Below are 22956 nucleotides of genomic sequence, written 5' to 3' on the forward strand. Positions count from 1 at the left end.
AGATTGAAATTAGGAATTAGCGGAGATTGAGGCCTGGCGGATAGCGAGAAGAGAGGATATGCTGAAGGGCAAGTTCCCATCTCCGGAGTTCTGACAGGTTGGTGTTAGTGGGAAGTATCCAGATAACCCGGACGGTGTAACACTGTGCCAAGATGTGCTGGCCGTGCACCAAGGCATGTTTAGCCACAGGGTGATCCTCATTACCAACAAACACTGTCTGCCTGTGTCCATTCATGCGAATGGACAGTTTGTTGCTGGTCATTCCCACATAGAACGCTTCACAGTGTAGGCAGGTCAGTTGGTAAATCACGTGGGTGCTTTCACACGTGGCTCTGCCTTTGATCGTGTACACCTTCCGGGTTACAGGACTGGAATAGGTGGTGGTGGGAGGGTGCATGGGACAGGTTTTACACCGGGGACGGTTACAGGGGTAGGAGCCAGAGGGTAGGGAAGGTGGTTTGGGGATTTCATAGGGATGAACTAAGAGGTTACGAAGGTTGGGTGGACGGCGGAAAGACACTCTTGGTGGAGTGGGGAGGATTTCATGAAGGATGGATCTCATTTCAGGGCAGGATTTGAGGAAGTCGTATCCCTGCTGGAGAGCCACATTCAGAATCTGATCCAGTCCCGGAAAGTATCCTGTCACAAGTGGGGCACTTTTGGGGTTCTTCTGTGGAGGGTTCCGGGTTTGAGGAGATGAGGAAGTGGCTCTGGTTATTTGCTTCTGTACCAGGTCGGGAGGGTAGTTACGGGATGCAAAAGCTGTTTTCAGGTTGTTGGTGTAATGGTTCAAGGATTCCAGACTGGAGCAGATTCGTTTGCCACGAAGACCTAGGCTGTAGGGAAGGGACCGTTTGATGTGGAATGGGTGGCAGCTGTCATAATGGAGGTACTGTTGCTTGTTGGTAGGTTTGATGTGGACGGACGTGTGAAGCTGGCCATTGGACAGGTGGAGGTCAACGTCAAGGAAAGTGGCATGGGATTTGGAGTAGGACCAGGTGAATCCGATGGAACCAAAGGAGTTGAGGTTGGAGAGGAAATTCTGGAGTTCTTCTTCACTGTGAGACCAGATCATGAAAATGTCATCAATAAATCTGTACCAAACTTTGGGTTGGCAGGCCTGGGTAACCAAGAAGGCTTCCTCTAAGCGACCCATGAATAGGTTGGCGTACGAGGGGGCCATCCTGGTACCCATGGCTGTTCCCTTTAATTGTTGGTATGTCTGGCCTTCAAAAGTGAAGAAGTTGTGGGTCAGGATGAAGCTGGCTAAGGTAATGAGGAAAGAGGTTTTAGGTAGGGCGGCAGGTGATCGGCGTGAAAGGAAGTGCTCCATCGCAGCGAGGCCCTGGACATGCGGAATATTTGTGTATAAGGAAGTGGCATCAATGGTTACAAGGATGGTTTCCGGGGGTAACAGACTGGGTAGGGATTCCAGGCGTTCGAGAAAGTGGTTGGTGTCTTTGATGAAGGATGGGAGACTGCATGTAATGGGTTGAAGGTGTTGATCTACGTACGCAGAGATGCGTTCTGTGGGGGCTTGGTAACCAGCTACAATGGGACGGCTGGGATGATTGGGTTTGTGAATTTTGGGAAGAAGGTAGAAGGTAGGGGTGCGGGGTGTTGGTGGGGTCAGGAGGTTGATGGAGTCAGGTGAAAGGTTTTGTAGGGGGGCTAAGGTTCTGAGGATTCCTTGAAGCTCCGCCTGGACATCAGGAATGGGATTACCATGGCAAACCTCTGTCCTATCCAAAGGCCTCACCTTCAGCCCCACTCCCAGATTTAACCAAACAGCCCTTGTCAAAGATTTACTGTCCTACACCCGTACTCTCTGCTGGAAATATCACTTTGCCACGAAGAAAAATGATCCTAATCCTACTCCTAATGATCCAACTCCCCAAGATACTATCCAAATTGAACCATGCCTGGAACAGTTCCGTCCTCCGTCACAGCGGGACCCACCTCCTCTTCCTCAAAATCACCCTCTCCTAACCTTCCAGGAATTTCTGACTTCCAGCCTTGCCTCTCAATCCTTCTTAAAAAACCTTAATCCTACTCCCAACATCACCACTGCTGAAGCCCAAGCTATGCGTGATCTGAAGGCTGACCAATCCATCGTCATTCTTCCGGCGGACAAGGGTTCCACGACTGTGGTACTTGATCGTCGGGAGTATGTGGCTGAGGGACTGCGTCAGCTTTCAGACAACACCACTTACAAAGTTTGCCATGGTAATCCCATTCCTGATGTCCAGGCGGAGCTTCAAGGAATCCTCAGAACCTTAGCCCCCCTACAAAACCTTTCACCTGACTCCATCAACCTCCTGACCCCACCAACACCCCGCACCCCTACCTTCTACCTTCTTCCCAAAATTCACAAACCCAATCATCCCGGCCGTCCCATTGTAGCTGGTTACCAAGCCCCCACAGAACGCATCTCTGCGTACGTAGATCAACACCTTCAACCCATTACATGCAGTCTCCCATCCTTCATCAAAGACACCAACCACTTTCTCGAACGCCTGGAATCCCTACCCAGTCTGTTACCCCCGGAAACCATCCTTGTAACCATTGATGCCACTTCCTTATACACAAATATTCCGCATGTCCAGGGCCTCGCTGCGATGGAGCACTTCCTTTCACGCCGATCACCTGCCGCCCTACCTAAAACCTCTTTCCTCATTATCTTAGCCAGCTTCATCCTGACCCACAACTTCTTCACTTTTGAAGGCCAGACATACCAACAATTAAAGGGAACAGCCATGGGTACCAGGATGGCCCCCTCGTACGCCAACCTATTCATGGGTCGCTTAGAGGAAGCCTTCTTGGTTACCCAGGCCTGCCAACCCAAAGTTTGGTACAGATTTATTGATGACATTTTCATGATCTGGTCTCACAGTGAAGAAGAACTCCAGAATTTCCTCTCCAACCTCAACTCCTTTGGTTCCATCGGATTCACCTGGTCCTACTCCAAATCCCATGCCACTTTCCTTGACGTTGACCTCCACCTGTCCAATGGCCAGCTTCACACGTCCGTCGACATCAAACCTACCAACAAGCAACAGTACCTCCATTATGACAGCTGCCACCCATTCCACATCAAACGGTCCCTTCCCTACAGCCTAGGTCTCCGTGGCAAACGAATCTGCTCCAGTCTGGAATCCTTGAACCATTACACCAACAACCTGAAAACAGCTTTTGCATCCCGTAACTACCCTCCCGACCTGGTACAGAAGCAAATAACCAGAGCCACTTCCTCATCTCCTCAAACCCGGAACCCTCCACAGAAGAACCCCAAAAGTGCCCCACTTGTGACAGGATACTTTCCGGGACTGGATCAGATTCTGAATGTGGCTCTCCAGCAGGGATACGACTTCCTCAAATCCTGCCCTGAAATGAGATCCATCCTTCATGAAATCCTCCCCACTCCACCAAGAGTGTCTTTCCGCCGTCCACCCAACCTTCGTAACCTCTTAGTTCATCCCTATGAAATCCCCAAACCACCTTCCCTACCCTCTGGCTCCTACCCCTGTAACCGTCCCCGGTGTAAAACCTGTCCCATGCACCCTCCCACCACCACCTATTCCAGTCCTGTAACCCGGAAGGTGTACACGATCAAAGGCAGAGCCACGTGTGAAAGCACCCACGTGATTTACCAACTGACCTGCCTACACTGTGAAGCGTTCTATGTGGGAATGACCAGCAACAAACTGTCCATTCGCATGAATGGACACAGGCAGACAGTGTTTGTTGGTAATGAGGATCACCCTGTGGCTAAACATGCCTTGGTGCACGGCCAGCACATCTTGGCACAGTGTTACACCGTCCGGGTTATCTGGATACTTCCCACTAACACCAACCTGTCAGAACTCCGGAGATGGGAACTTGCCCTTCAGCATATCCTCTCTTCTCGCTATCCGCCAGGCCTCAATCTCCGCTAATTCCTAATTTCAATCTGCCGCCGCTCATACCTCACCTGTCTTTCAACATCATCTTTGCCTCTGTACTTCCGTCCCGACTGACATCTCTGCTCAAACTCTTTGCCTTTACAAATGTCTGCTTGTGTCTTGTATGTGTGGATGGATATGTGTGTGTGTGCGAGTGTATACCTGTCCTTTTTTCCCCCTAAGGTAAGTCTTTCCGCTCCCGGGATTGGAATGACTCCTTACCCTCTCCCTTAAAACCCATATCCTTTTGTCTTTCCTTCTCCTTCCCTCTTTCCTGACGAGGCAACCGTTGGTTGCGAAAGCTTGATTTTGTGTGTATGTTTGTGTTTGTTTGTGTGTCTATCGACCTGCCAGCACTTTTGTTTGGTAAGTCTCATCATCTTTCTTTTTAAATATATTTTTCCCACGTGGAATGTTTCCCTCTATTATATTCATATATATATATATATATATATATATATAGTTATAACAGAAGGAAACATTCCACGTGGGAAAAATATACCTAAAAACAAACATGATGTGACTTACCTTAGGGGGAAAAAAGGACGGGTATACACTCGCACACACACACACATATCCATCCACACATATACAGACACAAGCAGACATACATGCTCTCTCATGCTCATCTCTGCCCAAACTCTGTGCCTCTGAGTTTGGGCAGAGATCTCTGTGTCTGCTTGTGTCTGTACATGTGTGGATGGATATGTGTGTGTGTGCGAGTGTATACCCGTCCTTTTTTCCCCCTAAGGTAAGTCTTTCCGCTCCCGGGACTGGAATGACTCCTTACCCTCTCCCTTAAAACCCACATCCTTTCGTCTTTCCCTCTCCTTTCCTCTTTCCTGATGAGGCAACAGTTTGTTGCGAAAGCTTGAATTTTGTGTGTATGTTTGTGTTCGTTTGTGTGTCTGTCGACCTGCCAGCACTTTCATTTGGTAAGTCACATCATCTTTGTTTTTAGGTATATTTTTCCTTCGTGGAATGTTTCCTTCTATTATAACCATATATATATATATATATATTTAAAAAGAAAGATGATGAGACTTACCAAACAAAAGCGCTGGCAGGTCGATAGACACACAAACAAACACAAACATACACACAAAATTCTAGCTTTCGCAACCAACGGTTGCCTCGTCAGGAAAGAGGGAAGGAGAGGGAAAGATGAAAGGATTTGGGTTTTAAGGGAGAGGGTAAGGAGTCATTCCAATCCCGGGAGCGGAAAGACTTACCTTAGGGGGGAAAAAAGGACAGGTATACACTCACACACACACACATATCCATCCGCATATACACAGACACAAGCAGACATGGCCTTTACAAATGTCTGCTTGTGTCTGTGTACATATTTAAATATGTCTGCTTGTGTCTGTATATGTGTGGATGGATATGTGTGTGTGTGCGAGTGTATACCCGTCCTTTTTTCCCCATAAGGTAAGTCTTTCCACTCCCGGGACAGGAATGACTCCTTTCCCTCTCCCTTAAAACCCACATCTTTTCGTCTTTCCCTCTCCTTCCCTCTTTCCTGATGAGGCAACAGTTTGTTGCGAAAGCTTGAATTTTGTGTGTATGTTTGTGTTCGTTTGTGTGTCTGTCGACCTGCCAGCACTTTCATTTGGTAAGTCACATCATCTTTGTTTTTAGGTGTCTATATATATATATATATATATATATATATATATATATATATATATATATATATATATATATTTTTTTTTTTTTTTGTTGGAAATTCAATTTCCAGCTCGAAATATTTTCTAATCTGTTCAGTTACACAGATGTCTTGTATAACATACTGCAAACCAAAAGCTATGACATTGTGTAATGCAGCAAGAAGATTAAGGAGATTTCAGGACAGCTGTAATATGACAGGGAACACTGTTTCGATATTTTCTGGAAAATCTAAGTGGCTTAAAACTGTGACACAAATTGTAAACAGAGAGTCAAGAGACTGAGTTCAGATGAAATGGAAATGGCCATTTACTGTCCTTCATATTTTGAAGTACTTGATCACTTTCTGTTTGAGAGAGAGCAAAGGTTCTCTTCTTTCCATAAGTTGAAATTTTTTCACCTGCTTTACTCTAAGTACAATGAAAATTACACACTATCAATCTCTTGACCATCTTTTACACAAACTATCATCAGATCATGGACCACTCTTAGGCATATTGCTTTGAAAAATGAACTCATTTTGCCATATAGTTCACTCAAGCTTTCTTTGAAGAATGCATATGAGATAGTGACATTAATGAATGAACTTGGCCTGATTTCAGGTTCATTGAAGTGTATAAATTGTCAACTTTGATACTGACAATTCCATGGACTTCATTTTCAGTAGAATGATCTTTCCAAGAAGTACACAGTCATAGGAAAGACTATGTGACTTAAGTGTACTTTCCAAACAATGGAAAATCCAGGATGGAATATAACAATACTAGAGAAGGAAAGTTGCTGCTCACCATATAATGGAGATGCTGAGTCGCGATAGGCCCAATAAAAAGATTCACACAATCATAGCTTTTGGCCATTAAGGCCTTTGTCAGCAGTAGACACACACACACACACACACACACACACACACACACACACACACACACACACACACACGCAAGTGCAACTTGCACACACGTCTGCAGTCTCAGAGAACTGAAACTACACTGTAGTTTCAGCTCTCTGAGACAGCAGATATATATTGTATATATATTGTAGCAGTATATATTGTAAATAGTCTTCACGAGTTTGCTGCCGGATCACGTTGTGCAAATTCCACAGTATTTCCTCGGAGCAACTGTCCCAACATCTTCAGGTGGTTCAACCTTGCTGGTGGCTATGTACAACTGATGTGCATGTTGACGCCCCATTTCTAGAACACGCACATGAAGAATGCTCTCCCATGTGTGCGCTGTATGCTGCATCTGTCAACAGTGCGATCGTTACTCACCAACAGCCGTACTAGGCCAATGTTATGACAGGCCCATTATCAAAGAATCTTGATTCCCGCGTCGTGCTTTAATAGCAGCCAATGCAGGGTTTCAGGCTGTGCTCAGTTGAAATCCGGTATCCTTGTTGATGAGATTAATGGCTGTATGGATATGTATCGCTTCCTTAATGACACAATCCCAGAAAGATGATGCCGGGGATAAAACTTCCATCTTTTCTTAAACCATACAATGTCCTGTATTCAGACAGTGTTCCACAATTGCTGACTATTCCGGTTGACGAAGGCGTGTATGATGCTGATGTTCATCATAGCGTTCTTGTACTGTGCGGCATGTCTGGCCTATGTACGCTGCTCCACACTAACATGGAATCTTGTACACAACACATTTCCTCAGGCCAAGGTCATCCTTAACCGAATGCAACAGGTTTCTCAGCTTTGCAGATGGCTGAAAAACACACTTAATTCCATATCTTCCGATGACTCTTCTGATTCTTAACGACATGGCACCAAAATATGACAAAAAGGCCAAAGAGGTGGGTGTCTTCATATCTTCATTCTGCTCCATAGTTTGAACTCAGCTGGGCCTGAATGCATTAAGTATCTGTCTCTCAGAATAACCGTTTTGTCAGAACACTGTCTTCAAATGTTATATTTCACTCGACAGGCTCTCAGGATCAGATACCACACGTGCTCTATGAACTAATGTACGTAATGCACTACCACATTGTGCAGGATGATGGCAGCTTGTGGCCTGCAGATATAGATCTGCATGCGTTGTCTTGCAATAGATGCTGTGCCCCAAGGTTCCATCTGCTTTCCTTCATACCAGGACATCAAGAAAAGGTAAAGTAACATCTTTTTTCACTTCCACTGCAAAGTTTATATTCAGATGAAGCGAATTCAGATGCTGAAGAAACGTAGGTAGAGTATCAAGTCCATGTGGCCACACCACAAATGTATCATCCACATACCGCAGAAAACAAGAAGGTTTGAGAGTGGCTGACTGTAGTGCTTTTCCTTCAAAGTCCTTCATAAAATAACTGGCCACCACAGGAGACAGAGGACTTCCCATGGTGACACCGTCCACTTGTTCAAAATATTGGTCAGGAAATAAGAAATAGGTTGAAGTAAGCACATGTTTAAATAATGCTACTATGTCCTCTTCAAACTTGTTGCTAATGAGCTCCAAAGAGTCCTGCAAGGGCACCTTTGTAGGAAGAGGCACAACATCAAAACTTACAAAAAGATCCAATGATTGCAATCTAAGAGTTTTCATGCGACCTATGAAATATTCAGAGTTTCGAATGTGATGGTCGCACTTGCCTATGAGAGGTCCCAATAGTGATATCAGGTATTTGGCAACAAAATAATTACAGGGTGTTTAAAAAATGACCGGTATATTTGAAACGGCAATAAAAACTAAACGAGCAGCGATAGAAATACACCGTTTGTTGCAATATGCTTGGGACAACGGTACATTTTCAGGCAGACAAACTTTCGAAATTACAGTAGTTACAATTTTCAACAACAGATGGCGCTGCGGTCTGGGAAACTCTATAGTACGATATTTTCCACATATCCACCATGCGTAGCAATAATATGGCATAGTCTCTGAATGAAATTACCCGAAACCTTTGACAACGTGTCTGGCGGAATGGCTTCACATGCAGATGAGATGTACTGCTTCAGCTGTTCAATTGTTTCTGGATTCTGGCGGTACACCTGGTCTTTCAAGTGTCCCCACAGAAAGAAGTCACAGGGGTTCATGTCAGGCGAATAGGGAGGCCAATCCATGCCGCCTCCTGTATGTTTCGGATAGCCCAAAGCAATCACACGATCATCGAAAATTCATTCAGGAAATTAAAGACGTCGGCCGTGCGATGTGGCCGGGCACCATCTTGCATAAACCATGAGGTGTTTGCAGTGTCGTCCAAGGCAGTTTGTACTGCCACAAATTCACGAAGAATGTCCAGATAGCGTGATGCAGTAATCGTTTCAGATCTGAAAAATGGGCCAATGATTCCTTTGGAAGAAATGGCGGCCCAGACCAGTACTTTTTGAGGATGCAGGGACGATGGGACTGCAATATGGGGCTTTTCAGTTCCCCATATGCGCCAGTTCTGTTTATTGACAAAGCCGTCCAGGTAAAAATAAGCTTCGTCAGTAAACCAAATGCTGCCCACATGCATATTGCCGTCATCAATCCTGTGCACTATATCGTTAGCGAATGTCTCTCGTGCAGCAATGGTAGCGGCACTGAGGGGTTGCCGCGTTTGAATTTTGTATGGATAGAGGTGTAAACTCTGGTGCATGAGATGATACGTGGACGTTGGCGTCATTTGGACCGCAGCTGCAACACGGCGAACGGAAACCCGAGGCCAGTGTTGGATCACCTGCTGCACTAGCTGCACGTTGCCCTCTGTGGTTGCCATACGCGGTTGCCCTACCTTTCCAGCACGTTCATCCGTCACGTTCCCAGTCCGTTGAAATTTTTCAAACAGATCCTTTGTTGTATCGCTTTTCGGTCCTTTGGTTACATTAAACCTCCATTGAAAACTTCGTCTTGTTGCAACAACACTGTGTTCTAGGCGGTGGAATTCCAACACCAGAAAAATCCTCTGTTCTAAGGAATAAACCATGTTGTCTACAGCACACTTGCACGTTGTGAACAGCACACGCTTACAGCAGAAAGACGACGTACAGAATGGCGCACCCACAGACTGTGTTGTCTTCTATATCTTTCACATCACTTGCAGCGCCATCTGTTGTTGAAAATTGTAACTACTGTAATTTCGAAAGTTTGTCCGCCTGAAAATGTACTGTTGTCCCAAGCATATTCCAACAAACGGTGTATTTCTATCGCTGCTCGTTTAGTTTTTATTGCCGTTTCAAATATACCGGTCATTTTTGAAACACCCTGTAGGTGCTCCTATGTTACTTACAATGGGACGGAGAGGCACCCCATTCTTATGGATCTTGGGTAGGCCGTAGAGTCTAGGAGAAACTGCAGTCTGTTGACACAAACCCTTAGTGACTTTGGCTAGAATCAAGTTCTTCCTGATAAGTTCCACAGTTTTTCTCTGGATCCTACCCGTCGGATAACTTTTTAATTTACTAATGCAGGATCATCAAGCAGTTTGTACATCCTGTTGTTATATTCTGTGCATGAGAGAAGCATAGTAGCATTTCCTTTGTCAGCAGGTAAGATGACGATGTCTTGGTCTTCAATTCTCGTAGAGTATTTCTTTCAGCTGAGATGAATCCATCGGGAAAGCTTGAAGAGTCACAACAGTATATATTGTTTTCATCTGTTATAAATTTACAGTTACTTGAGTTTATGTGAGTCTGCAAGGCAGCTTAATCTACACAAAGAAGAAGTTTGAGACACAAATTCCATGTAATTTAGGAAATCAGGAAATTTTTTGCTAGGGTTTTGTCTTGTTATGACACAAACTACTTTCTTGGGCAATGTAACTTCAGATGTTAAAAGAAACTTGTAATCCTTGAAGCATAACAGATCCTGAAATTAAAAGAAAATCAGAGGCATTAATTTAAGATTATTTGTTTACTGTTCTGTAAAGTGTTACATCAGATGCAATATGAATGCTGTTATATGGTAAAGCATCAGCTCACAGCTGTTCATAAGCAATTTAAAAATTATTCTGCCTGATGTAAAGTGATTGGAAACTGCTACAGGTAGGTAAGTTTGGTAAAATAGTCTGAGTCACAACAAGAGATACTAAAGTTACTGTAAGATCTATCCTCCTCCATGGATAATTTCTCTTCGCCAGAAAATACAAGACCTATCACTACTGTAGTGTCGCGGAATAGTAAAGAGTTGGAAACGTGGAATATTGTCAAAGTTCCATTGTCTACGCCGAGAGCCAGAGGCAGTAAGTTAGCCAAGAGGTAGGAGGATTGCACATATATCGGAATGTGTCGTCACGCAGGGGTAATGGCCTGGTTACACACAACAGGCGAGAGAGAAAAGCTTAGCACGCGGGTTTGTGTTAGACGGAGACTTTCATAGAGTGCAGGACAGAGGTATAGTGTCAGCTGTACTGCGTTCCACAACTTCGCGTATGTCTGCCGTAACAACATGTAACTCTGTCGCAAGAACACCAAAGGGTTGAGTGCGACGGATGAATCAGCAGTGTAAGTGCATCGAAATAAGTGTCCAAGGAATAGAAAAGCAACTGGAATCACTCAACAGAGGAAAGTCCACTGGACCTGACGGGATACCAATTCGATTCTACACAGAGTACGCGAAAGAACTTGCCCCCCTTCTAACAGCCGTGTACCGCAAGTCTCTAGAGGAACGGAAGGTTCCAAATGATTGGAAAAGAGCACAGGTAGTCCCAGTCTTCAAGAAGGGTCGTCGAGCAGATGCGCAAAACTATAGACCTATATCTCCGACGTCGATCTGTTGTAGAATTTTAGTACATGTTTTCTGCTCGAGTATCATCTCATTTTTGGAAACTCAGAATCTACTATGTAGGAATCAACATGGATTCCGGAAACAGCGATCGTGTGAGACCCAACTCGCTCTATTTGTTCATGAGACCCAGAAAATATTAGATACAGGCTCCCAGGTAGATGCTATTTTTCTTGACTTCCGGAAGGCGTTCGATACAGTTCCGCACTGTCGCCTGATAAACAAAGTAAGAGCCTACGGAATATCAGACCAGCTGTGTGGCTGGATTGAAGAGTTTTTAGCAAACAGAACACAGCATGTTGTTATCAACGGAGAGACGTCTACAGACGTTAAAGTAACCTCTGGCGTGCCACAGGGGAGTGTTATGGGACCATTGCTTTTCACAATATATATAAATGACCTAGTAGATAGTGTCGGAAGTTCCATGCGGCTTTTTGCAGATGATGCTGTAGTACACAGAGAAGTTGCAGGATTAGAAAATTGTAGCGAAATGCAGGAAGATCTGCAGCGGATAGGCACTTGGTGCAGGGAGCGGCAACTGACCCTTAACATAGACAAATGTAATGTATTGAGAATACATAGAAAGAAGGATCCTTTATTGTATGATTATATGATAGCGGAACAAACACTGGTAGCAGTTACTTCTGTAAAATATCTGGGAGTATGCGTGCGGAACGATTTGAAGTGGAATGATCATATAAAATTAATTGTTGGTAACACGGGTACCAGGTTGAGATTCATTGGGAGAGTCCTTAGAAAATGTAGTCCATCAACAAAGGAGGTGGCTTACAAAACACTCGTTCGACCTATACTTGAGTATTGCTCATCAGTGTGGGACCCACACCAGATCGGGTTGACGGAGGAGATAGAGAAGATCCAAAGAAGAGCGGCGCGTTTCGTCACAGGGTTATTTGGTAACCGTGATAGCGTTACGGAGATGTTTAACAATCGCAAGTGGCAGACTCTGCAAGAGAGGCGCTCTGCATCGCGGTGTAGCTTGCTCGCCAGGTTTCGAGAGGGTGCGTTTCTGGATGAGGTATCGAATATATTGCTTCCCCCTACTTATACATCCCGAGGAGATCACGAATGTAAAATTAGAGAGATTAGAGCATGCACAGAGGCTTTCAGACAGTCGTTCTTCCCGCGAACCATACGCAACTGGAACAGGAAAGGGAGGTAATGACAGTGGCACGTAAAGTGCCCTCCGCCACACACCGTTGGGTGGCTTGCGGAGTATAAATGTAGATGTAGATGTAGATGTAAGTGGAACGAATGCGTTCATTACAAATGAGCTGGACGTCAGGACGTCACTCGTGCTTCCTTTAAATACGCCAGCTTTGATAGCAGCAAGGCACTCGCAATCGCAGTTACACTTGCAGTGAGATGTGTACTGGGTCGCTGCGTAGCGCTCAGCTGGGTGATCGACATGTTAATCTTTATTAAGGAGATGTTGCAGTAAGGGCGGCCCATCCAGCAGCAGACGTGAGGGGACAGTACCAGCTCTGGCCCTCTCTGCTGCCGCTGTCAATCATCAACCCAGGATTAGCAGACATCACGGCAGACTCACTTGCCGCCAATGCTGACCACAACAGTGAGCCGTCGTCGAGATCGTGCGGAGCCTAGGCCCTGTGCATCAGCCATCACAACCAGGTGAGCCGACGACGCTGGGGGACTGCAGCCCGTTCCACCCGTCCACAGCAGACGAGCCACCAGGAGGAGCAGGGAAGAAGACGGGGTGGGATAGAGTACACTCTTCACTACGAGAACGCTTCTTGTGCCGACAGCATCGGAACTCCAACCCAGAGCCTCCACGCGCAGCAGCTTGCTGTCCACAGCCGAGCCGACCAGCCAGCTGGACGCCACCAGCCACACGCGGATGAAGTAAGGGCATTCCTCCACTACGTCACAGCACACGGCGCTGCACTAGCAAGACTGCGCGGCCCAGATCTGGTGTCATCGCTACGAGTCAGCAAGGACTCAGGGAAGGTCGTTGATATCACCAAGCCACATTGTACTCGGCAGGAATAAAGGTATTGTGAATTAATAACGTTTCTTTGGCTTTTCTGACGCGTCCACAGTCATTTCCTAGCATCCTGACAACTGGAGAGGTCACTGCTCGGCCATCCAGTCCACTGTAGGCGACCGGGACCACCGGGGCGCCTACACTACTTGTTGATTGTGGGTGGAGGGTCAAAGGGTCCTGTACAGGTGAGGCATAGACCACAAAGAACTCAGGGTACTACACCCATCCCCCTTACCAATAAGACTGAAGTGCTGTTGGCCTCCACTAAAACTGAAAAAGACAGAGCAACACTTGTCGTCTTTGGAAGCCTGCTGTGTCATGTGTGAGGGAGGGAGTAATTGCAAAAGGGTAGAGGTCTGTCAGTCATCAGCAGTTAACATTTGATATGTTGAAGAGGCTGTTGCTGCAGCCCAGCTGCTTGATGTTACACAAATTGGAATGAATGATGCCCTTCATCTTCACTCCAAGGTCATACTTAGGTCATACTTGGATCTTTCCACTGTCTGTCACAGAATGGTGACAATACCAGCCTTCCTCACAGAAATTCATCAAAGATCAGTAGCTGCAACACTGTCCTCAGAAATGATCATAGCCATCTGTTTCTGAATCAGGGTCTAGATCTCTGAGGCTGAAACTTCCTGGCAAATTAAAACTGTGTTTTGGACTGAGTTTCAAACTCAGGACTTTTGCTTTTCATGGAGAAGTGCTCTACCAACTGAGCTACCCAAGCACGACTCGTGACCCATCCTCACAGCTTCAATTCTGCCAGTACCTCATCTCCTACCTTCCAAACTTCACAGAAGCTCTTCTGCGAACCTTGCAGAACTAGCAGTCCTGGAAGAAAGGATATTGTGAAGACATGGCTTTGCCAGAGCCTGGGGATGTTTCAAGAAGGAGATTTTCACTTTGCAGTGGAGTGTGCACTGGTATCAAACTTCCAGGCAGATTAAAACTGTGTGCTGGTCTGAGACTCAAAGTCAGGACCTTTGCCTTTTGCAGGCAAGTGCTCTAGTGATTGAGCTGCCCAAGCACAACTCACAACCCATCCTCACAGCTTCAATTCTGCCATTACCTCATCTCCTACCTTCAAAACTTCAGAGAAGCTCTTCTCAAACCTTGCAGAACTAGCATTCCTGGAAGAAAGGATATTGTGGAGACATTGCTTTGCTACAGCCTGGAGGATGTTTCCAGAATGAGATTTTCACTCTGCAGCAGAGTGTGTGCTGATATCAAACTTCCTGGCAGATTAAAACTTTGTGCCAGGATGTGACTCAAACTTGGGACCTTTTCCTTTTGTTGGCAAGTGCTCTACTGATTGAGATACCCAACCATGACTCATGACCCATTCACACAGCTTCAATTCTGCCAGTACTTCATATCCTACCTTCCAAACTTAATCCAGCAGGAAGTTTCATATCAGTGCACACTCCACTGCAGATTGAAAATCTCATTCTGGAACTTTGAGGATGTCCCCATTGATACTAGTATCAGTGATCACGAGGCATTGTGGTGACAATGATTACCAGACATTTCCAATCAGAAGTTGTGCACACATTTTTTCTTTTCTTTTTGATAAGGCAATTCTCCATCTAATCTAGTTAATGATAGCTGTATGAAGACTCAAATTATTACTGTAGGACTCCAGCAAATGCTCCACACACATGATACTATTGAAAACTTAGTTACCAGTTGATAAAACATTTGATGTATGCCCAAATAGGAAAGGAGCTCACTTAATACAAGGTAAAGGAAGCTGACTAAAACTATAAATTGGCAACACAAATATTTTTGAAGTGAATCTAACTGTATAACAAGAGGGTAGGCTAATGATAATTGAAGATGGTGTATCAGTGACTGCAGACAAGATAGAAATTTATGCTGCATAGTAGATCATTTGGGCGACAGTAATTATCAAGAGTGGGGAAAATGATTATAATTGGGCCTTTCTTTTGACGGACAGCCTCACAGAAAACTCCAGAAAAAACCTCAACTCACTTGTACATTTGTTCCCTAACAATACAGTCATCATTGGAGGAGATCTTAACAGTTAAATAGCTGATTGGGATTGTTACAATTATGCAGTAGTGAGCGAGACATTAAATTCTGTGAAATAATGTTAAATATCTTGTTCCATGTCTATATCCTTCACAAGTCACCACAACTATCCACTTTACAGACATGGTTGACAAGTTGACTGTGATCCAACTCAACAGGAGATGCTCCCATGGCAAACGCAGATATCTTCAGTTCAGCAAGCATGGTGTACCAACCACATCGAACTGGATTGTGTCCAAAACACACTGGTCATTTTGAAGCATAGCTCCAGGCTGCACCATGGAAACATCAACACTAGCTTCACCACGAGATGCACCAGCCTCAACACATGCAGCATTCACATTCCTAACAACAGTGCCACCACTGAGAGCACTACTCCACTCACAGAATCACACGATACCCAATTATCAAACAGATATTACTACACCAGGCACATATTTAGAATGGCGTCCAGCCCTCTCTGTCAGTTCAGTTTGTTGAGCCATTGCAAGCAGTTCTGATGCAGAGTGAACTCCAGGATCTATACCACACAGTTCCAGCAGCTATCCAAACTGGAAGAAATATCACTGCAGCCACTACAAGCAGCCAGACGTTGGCCAGTAAACTTTACCTTGTTGACTTGGCTTCCTGTGGGACCTGTTCTGTGATACTTAGACTATCAACTGTGCTCAGTAGTTGCCACCATTATGTGACTGAATGGACTTGACTTTCCATCAATAAGTACCAGAGCTAACTGATTTAGGAATTATTATTCTGTATAAATGATTTCAGCAACTCCAGTCATTGTGATCCCTTACTACATAGGACAAGAAGGAAAGACTGTTTAAGTCTGCAGAATTAAAATTATTAAGTGTGTGAAGTCCATCAAATAGAAAATTCACTTGATAAAACTATAAAATTTTGAGACAGCTTACTTCAGGAGACAAAATTCTCAGTACTGCAGTTAGACACAAACAAAAGTACAAGAAACAATTGTAGCTTTTGGAACTAGTAGTTCCTTCCTTGGGGAGGAAAAAGGGATAGGATGGGCACTGTCAGAAAGTAAGGCAAGACGCTCAGACCCCAGGATGAGAAGGACCCATCTGTTGTGAGAACATTCAATAAAGAAAATAATTAAATAAGACATAAGAAAGAAAAAAGGAAAAACTAAGAAAAAATATAATAATAATGATAAAAAAGAGAGGGGAGTGTTTGTTGACAGAGGGTAAATCCAGGAAGGTGTCATGATGCAGGATTTGTTGGAGAACATATTCCCCTCAATAGATTTTAGTAAAACTAGAACAAGGTGAGAGGATCTAAATAGCCCATAAGATGTAGCAGGCACTCAGGTCCTTGTCTCATGCTATTCAGCATTTGCAACAAATGACTTCTGAATGTCCCCAAGGTAAACAGCTTTTCTACATCCACTCATGAGATTACACAGTTTACTGATGGTCAGGTCTATATGAAACACTATCAGTGGCGAAATGTTAGTTGGTAAATTAAGTGCATGGTTTCACAAGTTGTTCTGCAGTCAATAATGTATCACACAGGAGTAGCAGAGCAGGAGTAAGCGGAGGTGGGTGGTTATTTTGGGGGAGATTTTACAGTGGAAATGGGAAATGACTGCAGGGATAGGAACACTGGGGTAAGAATAATGGTGTGGGAATGCCATGTGGTGTGATAAGGATATTACAGATGTTAGGAGAGTGACAGAGGGTGAGAGTGTGGGGACAATATCAATGAGAGATTATCTCATTTCAAGGCTGGACAAGAGAAAGTCACAGCTCTGCCAGAGTAATATATTGAGGCATACAGGGCCTGAGTAGCACTAGGTTACAAGAGATGTGCTTCTGATATTTTTGATAGTGAAAGTTATACTAGTTAGACAGTGAGAGAAGGACGCTGCATAAAAATTTGTTTGTAAATAGGGAAATTTTCAGGAGAGGACATCTGTGAGATGTTGTTAGCGTACTTCTTGAGCTGTTAAGTGGTGGATCAGAAATACCAGCCCTTGATGATTATGCCTTAGTGATGAGAATGTTTGACGTGGAAGAGGTGGCAGCTGTCAGAATGTAGGTATTATTGGTTATTGGTTTTCATATGGATTGAATGAGTTGTAGGTCAACATCAAGGAAGGTAGCTTTGATTTTGGAAAAGGACAAGATGATTTTTGGCTGGGAAAAGATGTCAAGGTGTTGCAGGAAATGGAGACGTTTTTTCTCAACATGAGGTTAGGCCACAAACATGTTGCCAATAAATCTGTATCAACCCAAGGGCCCAACTTTTGAGTCTTGAGAAAAGCCTCTTTCTGAGGCTCATGAAAATGTTGGCATAGGATGGTCCATCCCAGTTGCCACAGAAGTCCTCAAACGTGACATAGTTATGAGTAAGGATAAAGTTGGCTAGAGTGACAATAAATGAGGACTTTCAGGTGTCCATTGGGAGGACAGTGTTCTAGGTCTGAGAAGCCATGTGTGTGTGTGTGTGTGTGTGTGTGTGTGTGTGTGTGTGTGTGAGAGAGAGAGAGAGAGAGCAGAGTAACATCACACCAAGGGTGACAAGGAGGGTTTCAGGGTTTCAGGTGGGAAAGAGATAGGAATGGAATTGATACATTTCAGCAAGTGTTTAGTTTTTTTATGCAGAATGGGTGCTGGTTGTAGATGCTCGCCGACAGGGCTGAAGTGCATTCAGTGGAAGCTATGAAGGCATCTGCTATGGCCAGTATGGTTGCTTTGTGTATTTTGGGAAGTAGGTAGAAGGTTAGGGTGCACAACTCAGGAATAGGAAAGAGTTCTGCAGAAGCAGTTGTGATTTCTCATAAAGAAACTAGGGTTTTAAGGATTTTCTGCAGCTCAACAAAGATGGAAGGAGTAGCATTGTTAGGAACAGTTTTGTATGTCAAGGAGTCAGGGCTGATCATGTTCCTAAGCCACATGCTCCTCACAGTCAAGTGCCACACTAATGGTGCCTTTCTCTACATAAATTATGATGATAGAGCAGTCTGCCTTCAGATCATGGAAGCTTTGACTGAGCTAGAGTAAGATGAGTACTTTCACTAATGTTTTTCAGAAAGGACTGAGAGATCAGTTTGGTATTTGGGTGGTCACTGTTCTAGGCAGGATTCAATGCTCACTCTGTTGATTGTGTGTTGGAACTGAGTGGTGAAGTAATATTGTGAACTGATGTTACAGACAAATGAAGGGAGATCATTGAGAAGGTCAGTGTGATTGCATTTCACTTTGGGACTGAAGACTATGCCTTTGAAAAGAACAGATGTCTCAGGACTGGAGAGGGATCTGAATGAGAGGTTTTAGACTGACTGTAGAACACAATTGTTTGATTTTAGCTACAGATGTGTTTGGGTGGAGGATGTTCTGGGATGGGAGGTTAAAGCGTGTAATACGTATTATTTGTGGAGTAAATTCACAGGTGTCCTGTAGAAACCTCTTCAAAGAACTGGGTATACTAACTACTGCCTCTCAGTATATTTACTCCTTAATCAAATTTGTCCTAAATAACATATCTCTTTTTCCAACAAACAGCTCAGTTCATACATACAAACCAGGAACAAAAATGATCTGCACAAGGACTTAAAAGCACTTACTTTAGTTCAAAAAGGGGTCCACTACTCAGGAACACTCATCATCAATAATTTACCAGCAAACATAAAAAATTTAGTTACAAATAAAGATGAGTTTCAAAGGAGCCTGAAAGACTTACTAGTGGCCAACTCCTTCTATTCCATTCACAAATTTTTTAGTAGAAACAAATGATGTATTGTATATATTCATACTATTAGTATTGTTATTTCAGCTTTAAAAAAAAAAATGACATGTCCCACATCCATGAGGATCTCCTCAGCATGGATCTATGGAGTGAAAAACTAATCTAATCTATCTAATCAGAAGGAGACTAGACTGGCTCGTTGGATAGGATAGACAGTTGTTAGTGGCAGCATTTTAAAAGGCATCTTCCAAAACTAAGATATGGTGACCAGTATTTAACTGATGGTAGGACTGAATGATGTTTCACACATGCAGCACTGTCTGCTGACTCTTTGGAAAAATACTGCAGTATTGGTTTGATTCAGTAGTCATTTGACAGTCAGTGAGAGCAGATCCCAATGGTAAAGACAGTCATAGATCCTGCCAGCTGTAAAGAGCGTGGTGTGATTAGATTTTTGCTGCCAAAAGGATCTTCAGCTGCTGAAATCCATCATGAGTTATGCCTAGTGTATGGACCTGAAATTATGACTATAATACTGCCAATAAAAACGTTTTTCATAAACTTATTTTTTTAATGACCAATGGACCTTAGTATTGGAAAACACCTCATAAGTTGTAGTTGGTGAAGACAGAGGGTGGGACATTTTTTTGAGATATGTGATGAACATAATGGCTTCTTATTTCATGGTGGGAGGTATTCTGTTCAGATTTATTGCTTGTTTAAAGGAGAAATACACTGAGTGCATTAAAACTTTTAAGGGCTGAAAGACTGGGGGATTTTAAAGAAAGACAGCAGCTTGTGGGAGTGGTAGTTGGTTGAGGTTATGTAATGATGGTGGTAATACTTGTAAGAGAAAAAGAATAGTACAATGAGCATTCATACAAAGGCAAACTGGGAACTAAAAGAATGTTGAGAAACTAGTAAGACTGCAAAGAAATGGAAAGAACATTAAATGTAGAAAAAGTATAGTCAAACAAGGAAAAATTGTCAATAAATAAGGAAAAATTACCACCAAACAGAGACAAAAGATCATTCAGCAATGAAAGTGGACTGCCAAATAATGAAAGTAGATTGCCAAACAGTGAAAAGAGGTAATCAAACAATAAAAATTGATTGCTGAACACTGGAAAAGAAAGGAATATTGCCAAATAAAAAAATTATCACCAAACAAAGAATGGTTGAGGAATATGAATTAGATACTCTTACTGACTTACTGAACATCCACTACAGTTAGCTCAAGGAAACTGATTGCCTGGAAACACCACATTTGGTACTTGAATCCTCCTACACAATACTAGCCTTCCCAAACTCCTGAGATGGGAACTTGCCTTCCAACATATTCTTGCATCCCACTTCATGTCTGTTTCCCCTCTTCACCACAATAGATGGGTCATTCTGGTCTTGGAGTCTCAGTAATCTGCATTTCCTTTCTAATCTTCCTTAACCTGACCCTCTATCATCCCTGAGAAAGCTAATAGTGCTGAAAGTTATGGTAGTTTCTTGTACTTTTGTATTGGTATGTATGTGCATTACTAAGAATTTCTTCTCCATTACTGACCACCCATTCTGTTTCATAATTTTATAGTTTTATTAGATGATGAGTAAGGTGCAGTACTAGCCTCAGAACAGAAAACAGTTGAGGAATATAGTTGAGATGAATGAAGTGAGGGAACAAATTTGTGGGAGCAAGACTGAGGCACAAATATTTGAATATTGCATAATCATATAATCATATAAATAGTTGAAAGTCTCAAAAAAATAAGCAACTGAGAAAATAGCTTAGGGTAGTGTAATGTGCTTATACCTGAGCTTCCAATCGTAGACAGTGATGGCAAATGGTAACGTAGATTCTTGATACTGCATTATATTCCCAAGTACAAAAATAATTGAAGATAGTTCTCAATGAAAGACAGCATAAGTATGAGTCATCCTTAATAATCAAAACTTGACAAAAGGATATGCAAAGCCCTACTGGAAGGATAAGATTTAGAACCAAAGGCTGATGATACAACGAAATTTTTGACTCTCCTAGATATCTTGCAGACCAAATTACTGTATATGAGGTGGGTGAGAAAAGTTATGAGACTGACAACAATGCAAGCAATCTTGCAATGCTGTGTTGTGCTACTTGTGAAGACTGGTGTGTTCATCTCTTCTTGAAATTCAGACTAAGTTTCAGCTCTGTACAGTCATCATGTGGTTTTTGAGAGCACCTCCAGTGAAATTGTGATATTTCTGTGTGTTACAAAATTGGAAAATCATTATTTAGAGCAATGTTATGCCATCAAGTTTTGTGTTAAACTTTGGGAATCCTTGAGAGTCACCTTTGAAAAGTTGAAACAGATGATGAGCAACATCCCTGATCACAAACCCAAGTTTTTCACAGGCATATACCATTTTTGGGTTTTACCCAACAATAACAAAGAGTGATGATATGACAGAGACCAAACACTTCTGAGTGAGATGGATTACAACAGTAATAGTTGCTTTCCCATTAATATACTTAAATGTTTGTATTGAAACATTCTGGTGCATTATACTCAGTAACTGAAATAAATGGCACATGAAAGAAATACAAACAATGATTTATTCATAATACTGAGAGGTTTTTTATGCTTACCAGTGGCAGCCATCATTCCTTTAATAAGTTCTGCTTCAAGTGTAGCTATTCCTCGATAGTAAGATGCAAGTATCATTTGTTCCGCTGTGAGGCAACCATCTGCATATGCACAACCCAATTCACCAACAGAGTGACCAATCATACCATCTGGATGTATTTCGAGTTTACATAGAATGTCGACTAATGCAATCTGTAATGCAAATTGCAGCACAATATCACATAAATTTGTAATATACCATAAAAGTATGTACTGTGTCAATCCACATAATGACAGAAATAACTCCCGGGATTCTAAAGATAACAAATAACAAACAGATCAAATGGTTGTAGTACTTATAGATACACAAAGCACAAACAATGCATTTCTTTCCTTTTTCAATCATATTTAGCACATCACTCAGATGTTATTAGTGATGTGGCAGTGCTGAGCTCATCCATGAAAGCTGCTCATGGCTGCAGATGATACTGAAAAATAAATTACATTAAATACAATCTTGAATAAGTTACTAATTTTGAATCTGTGGTGCTCGCCTGACATGGTCACAATACTAAGTTAAAATGACAGTGCTGCAGACATAAAGAAGAAGTTGTATACAAACTGTGGTCAATGGTTTGAATGTTCCAACAATTTGTGCTTCACATCATTTAGTTTATTATACTCAAAACTATGTTTTGATGATTTCTAATCCAAATGGTCCAGATGTTATACATCTGCCAGTTCTTGTTGTACTTTTTTTTCAAGTAATTAATAAGAACAATGCCTCTTACATTCCAGAAAACACTGGTCAAAACATTTCTGGAAGAAAATATTTTTTGCTGAAAGACTATCGACCACAGTGACAAATCAGTGCACAAAATCATTTGCATTCTTTTGACAGTGGTGCTAAGAGTGCTTAGAAATTCGTTTTCACATTTATAATTGGTTGATTTTTGATATGTAACAAATGAGGCATTCATACAACACAAAACTTTCTTGTAGTTAATGGCTACAGCACAGTTGTCTGTGCCTTAAGACTGTGTTACTCTCAATTCTACTTTTGCAGATGTAGGTATTCCTAGACCTATGTATCCTACCGGTCTTCCATCTTGCTTTAATCTCTATAGTTATCAGCATACAGTTTAAGAAAAAAAAAAATGTCCTTAGTGTTTTTTGTTCATGCATGCCAGAATAAAATCTTTTCAGAATTAAAGCCATATAATTTCAAATAAAATCCTCACTTTTTGCCAGCTGTC

The 22956-nt window shown here is 42.9% G+C and overlaps 1 protein-coding gene across 1 annotated transcript in view; it reads right to left on the bottom strand.

Annotated features, from left to right (window-relative positions):
• The window catches only part of LOC126191105 (fatty acid synthase-like), a 394390-nt gene that overhangs the window by 200966 nt on the left and 170468 nt on the right, over positions 1-22956 (bottom strand). The window contains exon 11 of the mRNA XM_049931844.1: positions 21724-21913. Within this exon, the coding sequence (XP_049787801.1) occupies positions 21724-21913 (190 nt within the window). The remainder of the gene's footprint in view (positions 1-21723; positions 21914-22956) is intronic.

The sequence above is a fragment of the Schistocerca cancellata genome, chromosome 6 (genome assembly GCF_023864275.1).
Source record: "Schistocerca cancellata isolate TAMUIC-IGC-003103 chromosome 6, iqSchCanc2.1, whole genome shotgun sequence".
In the NCBI taxonomy this organism is placed as follows: domain Eukaryota; kingdom Metazoa; phylum Arthropoda; class Insecta; order Orthoptera; family Acrididae; genus Schistocerca; species Schistocerca cancellata.